Genomic DNA, 18,322 nt, shown 5'->3' on the forward strand with positions numbered 1-18,322 from the left:
TTTTCAATTCAAAGAAATGATTCGGTCATGAATGAGTGCAAGCTCATTTTGTGAAGAGTGAGGCTACTTACATAATATGGGCATACCTAACAAAATTCCAAGAGGGGCTTTAGCTTCTTCTGTTAAATGTGTCTCAAACTCCTTTTGAAAGAGTTAAATAAAAAGAATTTGAGCACAATTTCTATATGAAAAAATACTTATAGTTTTGTGGTAAGATTGCTATTTAGAGGTTTTGAAGAGTTGATTCAAATCCCAATAACCATTTACTACAAAAGGAATATTTTTACAAATGTGGCCACAAGAGCTCTAACATTTAAAATAAATAATTTATTGCTATGATTTTTCAAAATTTAAAAGAAAATAATAGAAATTAAGTTTTTGAGACTTTCAATGTGTTAAGTGAACAGTAAAAAAATTAATTATCCCAAATTAAATTAATTTTTTTTTCTCTGAGCCACCAATAATTTAAGTGTTTGAGTTTGCCACTGCTTGTGTTCTTAAAATTATTTTAAACTTTCTTAAAATTATTTTAAACACTTTAATTTTAATAAATAAATTTATTACAAAAATATTCATCATGATAATAACTATTAAAAGCAATTTATTATCAGTTAATATTATATAATTTCATAAAATCTATTTCATTGAATTCGAACTATATAAGAAAGAGAAAAGTCATGCCACGGACAAATATTGCACGATTGAATTTAGTTGTTTAATCGATTATTGATTACAACTATAATATTATTATTACTTTATTTTTCCATGATATTATATATGTTTTATAGCGGTTTAATGACAACAATGGATGAAAAAATTAATTCCACTTAATAAGTTGAAGGATTTGGTTTTTGGTAATGAACAATTTAAGGGTTGGAAAGATGGGATTTGGTTTTTGGTAATGAACAATTTAAGGGTTGGAAAGATGGGATTTGGTTTTTGGTTAAAGATGGCCAATGGGCCGGGCGACATAGGCATCGCATGTGTTTGTACAACATGGCACGACACGAGCATATTTAGGCAAGGCACACAGCACGGCACGCACATGGGTCGTGTCGGGCCTAGAGTTTTAGGCATGCGGGCCTTATAAGTACGATTAGAGATGGGCTAAAACGCGGCATGTGAAAAGGCACGTAATAAGCACGTTTTATTAGTGGGCTAACACACAGCTCGTGGGCCAAAGTATATCAAAGTAAAAATTTTTAATAAAAAAATAAATATAAAATATTATGATTTTACAAATATCTGGAAATTAAATTTTTTAATATATTTTTTTAGTATAGGCTTTTAAAAATTAATTTAAGTCATAGTTTAAACAAATATTCTAATTTGTTTTATGTTTATAATGTATTAAATGAATAAATTAAGGGAAAATATCCACTGTCCACCCGTTTTTTTCAACATTTTCAAAAATACACAATTTCTTTTTTTTTTTTTACTGGAATCCATCTAAAGTTACATTTTTTTTCACTTTTCCACTTCCGTTTGGAATCCATTAAGAAAACTAACGGAAACTTTAAAAAATGACCATTTTACCCCCCAAAACGAATACCAAAAATAATCAAATTAAATCTAAATATTTTCCCTATCAGTTAATAAATAAATTAATTCCACAACCATCAAATGTAGGTTTTTTTTTAAATATGTCTGTAATTAGAATGCTAAATTATAATAATAGTATTAAAAATAGCCCAATTTCGCAAACTATCAATTGAATAATAAATAGAGTTTTATTATTTATTGAGTTATAATCTCTAGTGGTTAAGATTTTTTTATACTTCATTAACGTACCAATAATGATATTTATCATTAAATCTGATTATTTTTGGCATTTTTTAAGGTGAAATTGTAATTTTCGTTTTGGGGGTAAAATGGTCATTTTTTTAAGTTTCTGTTAGTTTTCTTAACGGATTCCAAACGGAAGTGGAAAAGTGAAAAAAAATGTAACTTTAGGTGGATTCCAGCAAAAAAAAAAAAAGGAATTGTGTATTTTTGAAAAAGTTGGAAAAAACGGGTGGACGGTGGATATTTTCTCATGAATTAATATCATGATTTTAATAAATAAAATTATAAATATCATGATTTTATAAATAAAATTATAAATATCATGATTTTATAAATAAAATTATAAATATCATGATTTTATAAATGATAAATAAAAAATTTTACGACATTAATATTTCATTTATGAAATCATAACTTAGTTAATAGTTAATGGAGATATGTTTCATTTGTGAATGAAATATTTTTCATATTTATACATATAAAAAAATTATGAACGAAATATTTTTATGATAAATGAAAAATTATATTTTCATTCAAAGGAGTTCAAGTGCAATTATAATATTAGTAATTCAAATAAAATTAGGTGTAATTGTTATTCTAGGATTGTAATTTTATTTTTCATTAATCATTACTATGATCTATAAAATTATTATTATTATTATTATTATTATTATTAGGCTGATGGGATTAAAAAAACACTCCAGGCACGTGGGCTTTTTTGGGGACGCTGGACATGTGGGCTTAAAGGGAAAAAAATGATGTGGGCCATGCTTGGCCCATATTAAAAAAAGTGGGCACGACCCACAGACCCTAGTGGGCCGATGCTTGACGGGTTGTGGCGTGCGTTGGCCATCATTAGTTTTGGTATTGAACAGCTTAAGGGTTGGAAAGATGGAAGAAGAACAAGAAGATCAAAAAAAAAGTTGCAGAAGATCATGAATTAGTTTCAAGGGTATATTGGGCATTAAGATGGATTTATAAAGTATAATATAAAATTTGAAATTTTAACAAGGGTTTAATAAGTAAAGAGATTTGAATTTAATTTGGTGGATTCAAATGTACTCAAGTAAACTTAATTATTTGACATTAGTATATTAGTGCATGGGATAATAAAATTATCATGGTAATTTTTAGAGTATAAATAGTGCTATCCTTTTTTTAAACAGTAACTCTTGAAATTGTCTGTTTAGTCTATGGGAACATGCTTGTTTGTGAATGCCAATTGACTTTATAAAGGGATAAACGGAGCATCATTAATCTATCCAAAAGAAGCGCATAAGATTTTTTATAACATTATATATACGTGCTAATAAATGGATGAGCACTTTGTTGACAAATGGATGAACGCATTGTTAACGAGATGATAAGTTGTAAATGTAGGACTTGAAAAAAAAATCTTAAAGAAGTGTTGTGGTTATAATAGTCATGAGTTTCTAAGACTTGAAAGGTTATAGTCCGCGCACATCTCCACTAGCTTCTCTTGGCCACCAAACTAACTATTTGGTGCACATGAATTTACCAATTGATAAACTGTAAAATCAGTACCGGCTATGACTGACATGATCCGTCATAATTATTTCTCGTCTCCGAAGAATTATTAGTAACTGTAAAAGGAAGTCTTCAATGTGAAGAATTATTTGTGAATATTTGTTCTTGAGTTTGGTCCATTGTTGTGTGAGATGAAATTAAAAAAAAAGGAAAATAAGAAAAAAGAAGAACGATGAGGAAGAAGACAGAGTTGAAAAAAAAAAGATTTTTCTATGATACTGTAAGGATTTTTACAGCATTGATAGTAGGATTAATGTGGACCATCAGATGTAAGAGTTTTAATCTGAATCATTAATTTAATATAATAAATAATTAGATAATTAATTAAAATATAACAGGTGATCTACAGGTTGCGAGTAAACATTAATTTGTTAATTTTAAATTAATATTAATTTAGAAAAAAGTCACTCACACCTCTAAGGTTTGCTTAAATAATCATATAGATCCCTTTAATTTCATAAATGGTCACACAGACTTTCTTAGTTTTATAAATGACTATTATACCTTTTGATTAAAATAATCTTTTTTTAATGATGGATTAAAATAATCTAAATAAATATAAATATAGTAATAAGATAAAAATAATAAATAAATATCATATGATACAAATAAAATGTTATAATAAGTATAGTTGATAAAATAACGTGTACAATGAAAATTTTGCTAATATTAAGTTATTATCAGTCTATCTTGACAGATTAACTAAAATGTATTAATTCAAAAATTTCTTTTAAGATTGATATTAACGTAGACATAATTAAATAAGATATTGTAAAAAATAATATAAATTTTATAAATCATTGTGAAATTATTGTGAATGTTAGGTATAATTATTTAATTTTAGTAGTATGTCAAAAAGATTTAAATATTAGTAAAAATAATATGAAAAACTAATAATAAAAGAATATGAAAAATAAATAATGTTAAAATAATTTTGTTAATATTGAAAATATTTTATACTTATTTAATATATTATATTTTTTAATTTAAGGAGTTATGTATGACCATTTAAGTAAAATTCAGAGGTGTGGGTAGTCTTTTCCCTATTAATTTTGTAGCCTATTTAAAGTACTATATCATTCTATATCATACATCGCACTTAAGATGTTGATTTTACTGAAGTGTTATGTTATTAAAAATTAAACTTTGCATTTATAATGTACTACAACTTTAATGTAAAATGTAATAAAAAATATAAAGACATTTTTGAGTAGTCAATTTTAGCTTTCTTTTACAAAATAGTATTATAAAAGACAATTGGTAAAATGTAATAAAAATGGCACGAGAAAAGGTTAGTAGAGGTGATTTTCCTTGTAGTTATTAAAACATATGAAGTAATGGACACACACACATATTCAGTACTTCTATTTACCCCTATTTATTAATAGGTGGGAAATTAAAGTCGTAATTACCATAATGTATTATGAATTGATATGTGAAATATAAATATTAACAAAAGCTAATTTGTAGACTAATAAAGTAAACCATATTTTATGGGCACTAGATACATTAATCTAAGGTCAAATGAGATATATCACATGATATTTCAAACTGTAGTCCAATTTTCAGCATTTGCATATGGTTTTATAAGCTAGTAAACCAATAAAATATACCATGAGAAATCAAAGGCTATTGCATATATTGCACCACTGGATATATATATATATATATATATATATATATACACATATAACTTCCATTAATCTTCCATGGCCATGCATTAAAATAAAATAATCTAACCGCACAGACTATATCCGATTGATAAATTTTGAAATTATTTTGATTACATGATAATTGAATTATCTTATAACACTAAGGATATGAATTAAGTACTATTTTATCAATTTTGAGTATCGCATTGAGTTTTCAAATTAATTAAATGTTGAAACTCTTTCATGTTTGGCCTGACATTATTACTTAATAAAATTACGAAAAACCAATAATGAATGGTGAAGGATATATAGTAAAATAAACTTTAAAATGTAATTAAGTATTCCCATGAATTTTGTGTAATTAAACAAAATATGTTATTTAAGTGAAATTGTGAGAATATTTAAAATTGTAGGGGTGGTCACTAAAATTTCTCGGACTTGAGCAAACTACACGATCCCACACGGTTTATTTTGACAAATACAACTTGTTAACCGCTGACTGTTGGTAGAATAAGTTCCTATCAACAAAACACAATTCAAACTCATATTTGCAAGCAGCAAACAATATCTCATCAAGGAAAAAATTTGAGCAAACTACACGATCCCACACGGTTTATTTTAACAAATACAACTTGTTAACCGCTGACTGTTGGTAGAATAAGTTCCTATCAACAAAACACAATTCAAACTCATATTTGCAAGCAGCAAACAATAGCTCATCAAGGAACAAATTTGAGTCGAGTTTTTGGTAAATCAATCTGAATAAATTTGAGTAGAGTTTTTTGTCAATTAATCAAGTTTTTGGGTTTTCAAAAAATTTATGTTCAAGGTAAATCTGGGAGCTATCATTACAAGAAAGTAATGGATATTGATCAACAAAGTTAGTACTGTATATATTCTTTGTAATTTGATATTTAGAACTGTTATGATTATTTTGTTGTTGAGTAGAGAGATGGTTATGTGGAGATTTCAGCTATGTAACTATATAATGACCAATGCTTTAAAATCAAATACTTGTTCGATAATTTGACAAAAAAAAAAAAAAACATGTAGAAATGTAAGAAAAATGAGCATGTAATGTCTGGCAGTCGTGCTTCTAGGGGAAAGAGGCTGAAACAAAGAACTAATACATTTTTCATTCATAAAATGTTGGGGCTTTTGTTTAGAATAAATTGATGGGTGATGGGTAATGCGTGATTTATTTGCTTGTAACCATTGTTTTTATTGTAGTTTTTGACACAACTTAAAAGTAATTTTTAACTCCCAAGTATAAGAGTGTCTTGTTGTATTATAACTCGGTGAGTCCGAGGTCGATCTACAGAGAAAAGATTTAATTAGTTTATTTTACTTTATCTAAAAATTAAAATTAAAACTTGAATATAAACAACTTAATTTAAATGAAACTATGGAATTGAACTAGTTAGGGTTATGGATCCACTCTTAGAAATAAATAAAACTTAATAAATTCTTTTTGCCAATTTGTGTTAGATTTATTACTCAAAAGATTAATTATACAAATTATTATTATTATTTTCCCTTTAATTTTATGATGGATTAAGTATTTATTGTGCCAAAATTTAATTTGTCTACAATAAGTCAAAATACCATTTCACCATGCCTTATATTAAGATCTTAAGAATTTATTGTGCCAAATTCATTTGTTTGTCTACAATAAATCAAAATTTCAAAATATAAAACATGTATAAAATTAAATAGAAAATAATTTAATTTATAAAATTAAAAATAGAATTTGATTAAATCATATTTATTTCCTAAGAGTTTCACCTTCCCCCAACTAATATTATTTAGTTAAGCATAATTAAAATAAAAAGAAGTAGTAAAATTGAATTACTTATAATTAAAAGAAATAAAAACAACTAAAATTGGAAATAAAACTAATTTTATTAATGAAAATAATTATACAAAATATTAAAAACACACCTGGAAATCAAGATTACAAGGAGATGGAGAGAATTTGAGAAGAAGAGAGTTGTAGAGAGATGATTAAAACATAAAAATGAGGCCCTATTTATAGAAAAATAAATTCATAATCCAGTGCTTTGCGGTCCATCATAAGCTTCATGCATGTGCTCCTCACAACCCTTAGATCAAGATCCAATGGCTGGTCAAACTTCAAAAGTCAACATCACACATGGCATCATTTGACTCGTTCGATTTGCCCAAAGAACGGTTGAGATTTTGCGGGTTAATGGGTGGATCGGGTCGACCCGAATACAAAGATTCGGATCCTCCAACTTGCTTCACCAACCATTGCCACGTGGCACAATCATGGCCATTGAATCATGAACGGTTGAGATTTAGTCAAGATTGCCAGTTATCCCATGCACTCATATCTATTGTAAGCTCATTTCATCATCCAATCAGTGCTCGGTCAACAGGAAAAGTCAACTTTTTTTACACAAGCCCAATTTTAAGCCGATCTTGACTGATCTTAAGGTTTTCGGACCTCCGGAATCCAAATTTGACCTCCGTTTATCTGTTTGGAGCCTCGAAGTACGTGAAATTAATATTTTTCCTAATAAACACATAAAAATACACAAAATTAAATATATTTAAAACATAATTAATAATTCATAATATATTACATAAACACAAATATAAATTATAACATAAGCATAAAATAACATATTATCGCTTGATAATTAAATAATTTTTAATACTAATCAATTTTTATTTTTGTAGTTGCTTTTTGTAGACATGCACAGCCCCTGTTTGATTTGAGTTTCCAGTTCTACAAAACATTAAATAATAAAATGCATGCCTCTGTTATGAAATACTATGCTTCAGTAAACAAAGGGAAGTTTGTCAAATTCTGGATTTCAAGTTGACGTTTTGGCACAATCAAAAGAATGGGGAAAGTGTTGCAATTGCAATTGTATAGGTCTTATCCAATTTCTTTGGGATGGGCCAAAAGAATAGTACAGGAAATATCAAAGCACGTAGCAAATTTGAGATTGTGAGGCTAAATGCAATTGCAGTTTGTACCTAATGATTGTTTAGTTGAATTTCTTTGTTTCCTAGTCTGGTTTGTCTTTTGTTGCTTTATTGACTTGATTGTAATTGTTTCTATTCTTGGGCTATGATCATTATTGTTTGCTGGAAAAGTATTTCAAGTAAACTAAGTGTTTGATTAAAAGTATTTCAAGTAAAGTAACAACTAAAGTAACTTGTTCTGGTTTGTCTTTTTTTTTAAATTTTTTTAATATCGAATTATTTTTCCTTCCACCATCCATAACAAGATTCTAGTAATTTTCTTAACTTCTATGTTCTTATTTTTCCTGTATTGTTGTTTGACAAAGAAATATTTTTTTTCCTAGGTTTAAGTGTATGAAATTATGTCTAATAGCTCAACTAGTAAGGCTACCTGGAACCCCCAGACTTTAGATGTATTTTGTGACTTATGCATTAAAGAGGTGGATGCCGGACATCGTCCTGTGACTCATTTGACTTCCCAAGGATATGAAAATTTGATTAAGGAGTTCACTAAAGAAACTGGATTAGATTACAACAGAACTCAAATGAAAAATAAATGGGATTCTCTTAGAACTGATTGGAAATTGTGGAAGAATTTGATTGGCAAGGAAACTGGTTTAGGGTGGAATCATAGGTTGAGGACAGTTGATGCAAGTGAGGAATGGTGGGAAAAGAAAATAAAGGAAAATCCACAATTCAGTAGATTTCGAAAAAATGGTATTTATCCAGAGTTGGAGAAAAAAATAAATTTAATGTTCATGAACACTGTGGCTACTGGTGAGCATGTTTGGGTTCCCTCATCTGGTTTTCCTTTAGAGAGTAATGACGCATCTGAATCTCTTCGTGTTGAGAGTACTGCTGACTCTAATGAGTATATTGTGTCTGATGATAGTAAGGGAACCAAAGGTAAAAGAGTGGCTGTAAAAGGGAACAAAGTAGGAGGTGCTGTAAAACTGTCAAGACAGCTTGATCGTCTCATTGATGCAGTAGAGAAAAGGAACACAACTTCAAACTCTCAAAATGATACAAGTGGGAAAGATATTTATAAAGCATTGGAAGTAGTTGCTTCTTTACCAAACATTAAGGCTGGGAGTGAAGTGTGGTTATTTGCTAGTCAGTTGTTTATGGACAAAGTGAAAAGGGATTTATTTAATGAGATAGAATATCCAAATGTCAAATTGAAATGGCTTAATTATGAGAAAAAATACAAAGTGAAAATGTATTGTATTTATGAAACAATATTTTGTAAATTATGTTTATGAATGAACACTTTTTATTTTGTCACTGATTACACTTTATATTACATTTACAATGTATATGAATTGTTGCTATTGATTTATTTGCTTGAGGCTTATTTATGGAAATTTTTGTGGACTATTTGCTTGAGGAAAAATAATAGCATATTTGTTTTTGGTATTAGTTCTTATACGGTTAAGTTTTGTAATTCTGACATGCTCCATGGCCTACTTTTGTTGTATTTTTGTGTGAAAACTGGGGCGACAACCTTTGCAGTGTTGAATGGAAATTCTGGAATGGAAATCATACTTCTTCGTATGTGTTTTTTCTAGGTTTGCAGTTGCACATTATTTATGAAAAATGGTTGATATGATTTTATAAATATGGTCTTGAATGAATATAACTATATTACATGAAATAGTAGATTAGTAATAGGTGTGACCATGAGTGTGTGCAAGTGATGGCATGAGAACTTTCGAAAAAGGTGTGATTTTTTGCATGTTGTTTGATGTGCTCATAATTTATTTATTATTTTAATGCTTCCATAACTTAATTTTATGTTTTATTATGTTAATTTTATTTTAATTTTTATATTTTATCATTTTAGGTACAATATGGGATTAAAGAGAATTAATCGGAACAAATCACAAAGGATTTAATTTAATTAATCATTAAGCATGCATGCAGCACGTGGAGGAAGCTTTGAAGAATTCATTTACAAAGAGAATATGGCATGCAACACGTGGAGAGGCTTTTGCTTTTAATTATGATTGACCTAGGAATGAAATAGGCGGTTGGGCTTTTGTTTTTAATTTTTTTTCATTCAAGGATCGTGGGCTGGATTTGCAATCTTTTTCCTTAAAGGATTTGGAAGAAACCACAACATTATAAAAGGGAAGAAAGGCAGCCGCACAAGGGGGAGAAGAGCAGCAGCCGCAAGTTTGGAGCAAAACCGAGAGCAGCAGGAATAATCTGCAGCAGGAGGAAGACGCATTAATTCTTAAGTTTTTCTTTTCCTCTTCTCTATTATCTTGCTTGAATGTTTTTAATTAAATTAATGGATTCTCTTGATATTCCCATGAACTAATTTATTTTACTAGGCTACGATGTAGCCTAACTATGAAGATTTAATTCTATAAATCTATGTTATTTTTAATTAATTATTCCATGATTGAGTGTTCAATATTGTCCTTAATGCTTTTAAATATCTGGCCAACATTTGAATGATTTGAGGATACATAATGAGACCGAGAGGAGATTTATGTATTTTTGCTCTGTGTAATGGATGCCATGAATTGAACGAAAGACAGAGATGTGCCAACGTGATTCGTGCGGTTTTATCTAAGAATTTCCATAGAGTTTAATGAATCTTTGCATATTTAAATTCACATAGAGATATAGTGGGTTAATGTGTGAAGGTATTTTTAATATTACTCGAGAGAGGATATTGAATGGATTAGGGAAATTCACTGTCAACATGGGTAGTAAATTTTAATAGCATAGATGGAGGATTAAATTGGATTGGTTATGGTAAAATCGGATGTCTTAGTGTTTTAATCTCTTGGTATTTTCTATTATTGCCTTCGACTTTATTTAATTTTTAATTATTTTATTTTATTTTGATCTAAATTCGCTTATTCGATTGTTCAAATAAATTAGGGTTAGAATAATTTCGGTAACTAATCGGATATACAATCTCAATGGGACGATACTCTACTCTTCATTATATTACTTGTGCCGACTAGTACACTTGCTAATTTACGCAACAAGTTTTTGTTCGGCAAAAGTAGATCCTCATATTGCTTTTGTTGCCTGCTCCACCACTACTGTAAGGAAAACTCCTTATTGAAAGTTCAGTTTTGACTACTTTATTGCATTTATATGGTGTGCCATTTTCTATTCCATGTAATAAACTTTAATCTACACTTGCCAGTTTTGAAACAATGAGTTTCCTCCAAAGTATAAAAAATAATTCCTTCATTTTTTATTTCTTCTTGTGCACTTGATCGGTATAGAATTTTTTTTTCTCTTTACTTAGATGAGTTTCTACTAGAGAGGCCAGCTAGAGAAGTTTTGTTATAAACATTAATATGAGAATTATGGAAAAAAAAATTTCTCTTTACTTTACGATATGATATGTTTGTACGCTTTAGAAAATGGAAAATTTTCTGGACTATTTGTTTGAGGAAAAATAATAGCATTGAAATTATTATTAGTATATCTTCCATAATTATGTCTTAACTTTTCAGCAACCTCTGGCTCTTGGCGTATAATTTCCTTCAAAAAATCCACATGCCCAAGCATACATAATTAATTTATCCTGTTGAAGCAATTCTAACGAGGTAGGCATACTCCCTTTTAATTTACTTTGAGAGTGGAGTCTGAATTCAGCCAGCTGATAGTTTGATATAAAAATATGGATAATGATGAAGAGGAGTTTGACCAGCTTGTTTGTCTAACAGCTGTTTTGATGCATCATTATTATTTGAGATTTATCCATAAGGAGCCTTGTATGAATTCTACTCAAACAGGGCATAAATGGTTGATAGAAATACGTGGTGGAAATGTAAGCAGGTGCTTTAACATGTTTCGAATGAATAGTGATGTACTTTTAAGATTATGCACCGACTTAGAAGATAATTATGGGTTAAAGAGTTCAAGGAGAACATGTGGCGCTGAGATGTTAGGAATGTTTTTGTATATACTAGGACAAAGTGTAAGAAATCGATCAACAATGGAGCGGTTCCAACATTCTGGTGAGACTGTGAGTAGATATTTTGACAAGGTATTAGATAGTGTGTGTCATATGTCCGTAGATTTGATAAAACCGTTGGATCCTGACTTTATTACCACTCCCAAAGAGATATATGAAGATTCAAGATATATGCCTTACTTTAAGGATTGTATTGGTGCTATTGATGGTGTTCATATACCTGCTTCAATATCTCCGGAGGATCAAATTTCATTTATTGGTAGAAAAGGGACATCAACTCAGAATGTAATGGTTGTATGTAGCTTTGATATGCAATTCATATTTGCAGTGGCTGGTTGGGAAGGCAGTGCCCATGATGCAAGGGTATTTCAAACAACTATTACGAATCCTGCATTCAATTTTCCAAACCCTCCTCCAGGTTTGTGTTTCTAATTTTTTTTATATATACCTATTCAATTGATTAGATTGTGTTATTTATTTTTGTATTTTTCTTTTTATTTTTAGGAAAATACTATTTAGTAGATGCAGGATATCCGAAGTTATGTGGGTACTTAGGACCATATAAGGGTGAAAGATATCACCTTCCTGAATTTCGTAGAGGTAGCCAACCAATGGGTTATAAAGAATTGTTCAATTACAAGCACTCTTCCTTGAGAAGTGTTATTGAGCGTACTTTTGGGGTTTGGAAGAATACATGGAAGATTTTACGAAGTATGCCAAGCTATCCATTCAAGAAGCAGGTGAAAATAGTTATTGGTACAATGGCCTTGCATAATTATATAAGAAGATATTCACAAAATAATGATCATTTTGATGAAATGACAGATGAACCAAGTCATAGTATTAGCGAACATATTGCATCTCATGAAGAGAGTTGTGAAACAATTGATAGCACAACTCAAGATATAATAATCTTGAAAGATGGCATTGCTACAAGTTTAATGGAGGCACAACAATAGAAATATTTATACAAATTTTGTAATTAATTACATTTTAATTTTATTTTGTTTTGTTGTATGATTTTTATTAGATATATTTGGTATTGTAAATAATACTCGATTAATCATATCATGTACAAACCGAAGCAATTTGGAGAAGCATATCATGTACACTGCCCGGTTGGCATTGTCAATAATAGTTATTTAAAATTATTTATAATTGGCCCCATGATGTGTTTTATAAATTATTTATTACAACTTGTGCAAAAAAATAAATTTGATTTATTAAATATTAATTTAATTTGCAAAGTAATAAATCGTAATTGTATGTCAATATAATAATTTGAAGAATGAAAAATAATTGGTTTGTTAACAATTAAAAATAATGTTATTTAAAATTAATTATTATAAATATTTATCCACTCTACAACTATTAAAATTTACCAAACACCATCAGTAGCTGCAGCTTAAAAGCTACAGCACTTTTACCAAACACCATCAGCAGCTACAGCTTAAAAGTTACAGCACCTTTACCAAACACCATCAACTTCCACTTCACATCTATACCTTTTACTCCACAGCAACTGCAGCTGCTTCAGTGATTCTGAGCAGTCAGCATTCTTTAAGCCATATCTTCATGTAGAAAACTTCAAATAGAAAACTGTAAAATTCTTTGAACTCCTGATGAATAAATATTTCTAGAAATGTATAGTTTGTAATTTTATTTGTTGTTAATTGATATCAATTAATGCAGAAACTTCGGGTCTTGTGTAGTTTCAAGATAGTTGTGACCTTTGGGCTTGTTTGGTTGTTGTATTAAAGCCCTTCATTGTATTAATTTTACACAAGCCCATGTTTGGCAAATAAAAAGCTACAGGACCACCACATTAAAAGCCCAAACTAATGCGGCAACTGCTGATTGTTTTTTTTTTTCTCTCTCTCTCCCTTTTTACTTTTGCAACTGTCGCTGGAGTCTTGCTTTTTGAGTTTTGCTTTATAATAATAATAATAATTATTATTATTAAATATAACTTTTAATTTAATATTATTTTTATATTATAATTATTAATATAGATTAATAAACATGTAATTTATTATTCAATATTATTATATTATATTATTTTTTAATTATAATTTATTAATAAATTTATAATTTATTATAACTAATAATAAATAGTTAAATATGAATAAATTTGAATAATATTAATTTAAAATTAATAATAATATAAAATATTAATACAATTTAAGTATATTAATATAATATAATATAATATAGTATAATATTTAATTTAAATTAATCAAAAAAATTATTACAATACAGTATGGTACCAAACATTGTACAGTATTATTATAATACAATGCTAATGCAATACAACATAATACAATACACCAGCATTAGAATAATGCAATACAGCATAATATAATACATGTACCAAACGCACCCTTTGTGCACTAAATTGTGAATATCTTTAAGAAGAGAAGTCCAAATTTGATTTTATAAATTTCATCCATAACTAGACACATTTATCTATCAAAGGATATATATTATGCAATCTCATATATTATAGATCAATACAGTTAAATCATGAAATTTGGCTTATAATCATAGACTTGGTTGCTTGAGTGATTTTGAGCAGTCGGCATTCTTTAATCCATATCTTCATGTAAAAAACTTCAAATAGATAACCGTAAAATTATTTGAACTCCTGAGGAATAATCTTTCTAGAAATAAATAATTTTTAATTTTATTCCTTGTTAATTGATATTAGTTAATTCAGAAACTTCGGGTCTTGTGTAGTTTCAAGGCAGTTGTGGAAGATTTGGTTCTCTTTCAGTTTCCTATATGCAAATAATATTCTCAATGATAAATTTTCACCACATGCGTCTTCAATATTGCCCTTAATCTCCGCGATCTTCACCCTAAACTCATCTCCCTTGCCCACGAAATTTTGACCACTTGATTCATTTTTACTATTTGAACATCTTTACTAGAAGGGTTCATCTTTTCCTTCCATGGGTGTGATTGCATATGAGTTATATTATGTTTAAGTGCTCCAACTACAGTATACATTTTTTGTATCAATGCATAAGTATCTAAATTGTTCCTCTTCAGCTCACCAAGTTCATACATAATTTGAAGAAAGTTTATTCGCATTATCTATACGATCATCTATGAGGCCTATAAGAAGGTTAATGATTCTTACAATTCATGGTATTTATTACAGCCAGAAAAAAGTCAATTAATTACATATGTAAGAGAAATAATTAAGTAATTAAGTTGTAATTAATTAATCACAAAGAATGACTTATTTGCTTTTTAGATTGAAGCCCTTGCTGGGAAGTTCAATTCACTTTATCACATATTATCAAAACCACAGTTTCTAGTGTCATTTTTTTGGGGTTTTGTTGATTACATGGAAAGCAACTAATTACTACAGCTGAAGCATGCAAAACAAGATTAGAAGCACAATGCTTTTTGGATCTGAAGGGGCAATTATTTTTTTTTCAAGTTTGTTATATGTTCTTTTGTGAAGACCTGAAGATTCGAGAGTCAGATTAATAATTTTGTCTCTCTTAGGATTTATGCGGTGGGAATGAACTTTCTCTCTTTTAGTTCTCAGTCATTTTCTCAATGAAGACAACAAGAGAAAATTCAATCTTTAAAAGTCTCAACATTCAGAATTTGGCCAGTCTAGTTGTCTACTTTGCATCTACTAGAGTATAATATCGCCAAGAGATTTTTCCGTTGCACTTTATGAATTTATATTACTTTGAGGAGGGAATTCAGCTGACTACTAATATCTTACAATTGAAATTTAAATGTCGGTCTTTAAATTCTAAAAATTAAAGGCAAGCCCCATATGAAAATATAGATGTTAAAATCTTCAGTTTTGTTTATTGATACTTTATTTGTTAGTATCATAATTTTATAGATATACTTGATGTTACACGATTGACTAAATATTAACATTAAAATGCAGATGGAAAGAAAAGATGATGGAGGCCTCCATAAAAGCATAAAAACAAATGGAGAGGGTGAAACAAACTTTCAAAATTGCAACCATGAGGAGGAATTGACAAAGCTTAATGAAAAAAATTGATGGGATGACTTTTAATCTTGCCGCTGTCAGGTATGAACTTGGTGAGCTGAAGAGGAACAATTTAGATACTTATGCATTGGTACAAAAAATTTATAGTGTAGTTGGAGCACTTGAACATAATATAACTTATATGCAATCACACCCATGGAAGGAAAAGATGAACTCTTCTAGTAAAGATGTTCAAAATAGTAAAAATGAATCAAGTGGTCAAAATTTCGTGGGCAAGGGAGATGAGTTTGGGGTGAAGATCGCTGAGATTAAGGACAATATTGAAGACGCATGTGGTGAAAATTTATCATTGAAAAACTTATTTGCATATAGGAAACTGAAAGAGACCAAATCTTCCACAACTGCCTTGAAACTACACAAGACCTGAAGTTTTTGAATTAACTGATATCAATTGACAAGGAATAAAATTACAAACTATTTATTTCTAGAAATATTATTCCTCAGGAGTTCAAATAATTTTACAGTTATCTATTTGAAGTTTTCTACATGAAGATATGGCTTAAAGAATGCTGACTGCTCAAAATCTCTAAAGCAACCAAGTCTATGATTATAAGCCAAATTTCATTATTTAACTGTATTTATCTATAATATATGAGATTGCATAATATAAATTCTTTGATAGATAAATGTGTCTAGTTATGGACGAAATTTATAAAATCAAATTTGGACTTCTCTTCTTAAAGATATTCACGATTTAGTGCACAAAGGTCATAACTCTCTTGAAACTACACAAGACCTGAAGTTTCTGCATTAACTGATATCAATTAATAAGGAATAAAATTAAAAACTATACATGTCTAGAAATATTTATTCCTCAGGAGTTCAAATAATTTTACGGTTTTCTATTTGAAGTTTTCTACATGAAAATATGGCTTAAAGAATGCTGACTGCTCAGAATCACTAAAGCAACCAACTTAAAAAATGTATTAGTTCTTTGTTTCAGCCTCTTTCCCCTATAAGCACGATTGCCGGACATTACATGCTCATTTTCCTTACATTTTCTACATGTTTTTTTTTTTTAATTTTTTTTGTTTTGTCAAATTATCGAACAAGTGTTTGATTTTAAAGCATTGGTCATTACATGGTTACATAGTTGAAATCTCCAGATAACCATCTCTCTACTCAACAACAAAATAATCATAACAGTTCTAAATATCAAATTACAAAGAACATACACAGTACTAACTTTGTTGATCAATATCCATTGCTTTCTTGTAATGATAGCTCCCATATTTACCTTGAACATAAATTGTTTGAAAACCCAAAAACTTGATTAATTGACAAAAAACTCTACTCAATTTTATTTAGATTGATTGACCAAAAACTCCATTCAAATTTGTTCCTTGATGAGATATTGTTGCTGCTTGCAAATATGAGTTTGAATTGTGTTTTGTTTATAGGAACTTATTCTACCAACAGTTAGCGGTTAACAAGTTGTATTTGTCAAAATAAACCGTGTGGGATCGTGTAGTTTGCTCAAGTCCGAGAAACTTTAGTGACCACCCCTACAATTTTAAATATTCTAACAATTTCACTAAAATAACATATTTTGTTTAATTACACAAAATTCATGGGAATACTTAATTACATTTTAAAGTTTATTTTACTATGTATCCTACACAATTCATATTGGCTTTTCGTAATTTTATTAAATAATAATGTCAGGCCAAACATGAAAGAGTTTCAACATTTAATTAATTTGAAAACTCAATACGATACTCAAAATTGATAAAATGGTACTTAATTCATATCCTTAATGTTATAAGATAATTCGATTATCATGTAATCAAACTAATTTCAAAATCTATCAATCGGATATAGTGTGTGCGGTTAGATTATTTTATTCTAATGCATGGCCATGGAAGATTAATGGAAGTTATATGTGTGTGTCTATATATATATTTATATATATCCAATGGTGCAATATATACAATAGCCTTTGATTTCTCATGGTATATTTTATTGGTTTACTAGCTTATAAAACCATATGCAAATGTTGAAAATTAGACTACAGTTTGAAATATCATATGATATATCTCATTTGACCTTAAATTAATGTATCAAGTGTCCATAAAATATGGTTAACTTTATTAGTCTACAAATTAGCTTTTATTAGTATTTATATTTTACATATCAATTCATAATACATTATGGTAATTACGACTTTAATTTCCCACTTATTAATAAATAGGGGTAAATAGAAGTACTGAATATGTGTGTGTGTCCATTACTTCATATGTTTTATTAACTACAAGGAAAATCACCTCTACTAACCTTTTCTCATGCCATTTTTATTACATTTTACCAATTTTCTTTTATAATACTATTTTGTAAAAGAAAACTAAA

General features: G+C 28.8%; 2 protein-coding genes across 2 annotated transcripts; both read left to right on the top strand.

The window, feature by feature from the left end:
* Positions 1 to 8,341: 8,341 nt before the first annotated feature.
* On the top strand, positions 8,342 to 9,241 carry LOC112100956 (L10-interacting MYB domain-containing protein-like). The gene has a single exon (XM_024190834.1). It carries the CDS (start codon positions 8,342 to 8,344, stop codon positions 9,239 to 9,241), a length of 900 nt encoding a protein of 299 aa, XP_024046602.1.
* Positions 9,242 to 11,631: 2,390 nt separating this feature from the next.
* Positions 11,632 to 12,887, top strand: LOC112100957 (putative nuclease HARBI1). Its single transcript, XM_024190835.1, has 2 exons — positions 11,632 to 12,346; positions 12,433 to 12,887. The coding sequence occupies exons 1-2, from the start codon at positions 11,632 to 11,634 to the stop codon at positions 12,885 to 12,887; spliced, it is 1,170 nt and encodes a 389-aa protein (XP_024046603.1).
* The last annotated feature ends 5,435 nt before the right edge of the window (positions 12,888 to 18,322 follow it).

Source organism: Citrus clementina, unplaced genomic scaffold (assembly GCF_000493195.1).
Source record: "Citrus clementina cultivar Clemenules unplaced genomic scaffold, Citrus_clementina_v1.0 scaffold_2, whole genome shotgun sequence".
Classification (NCBI taxonomy): Eukaryota; Viridiplantae; Streptophyta; class Magnoliopsida; order Sapindales; family Rutaceae; genus Citrus; species Citrus x clementina.

Coding starts and splice junctions, on each gene's coding strand:
- LOC112100957 (XM_024190835.1), top strand. CDS start 11,632: ATGGATAATGATGAAGAGGAGTTTGACCAGCTTGTTTGTCTAACAGCT. Junction 12,347..12,432: donor TTTTCCAAACCCTCCTCCAG/GTTTGTGTTTCT, acceptor TTTTATTTTTAG/GAAAATACTATTTAGTAGAT.
- LOC112100956 (XM_024190834.1), top strand. CDS start 8,342: ATGTCTAATAGCTCAACTAGTAAGGCTACCTGGAACCCCCAGACTTTA.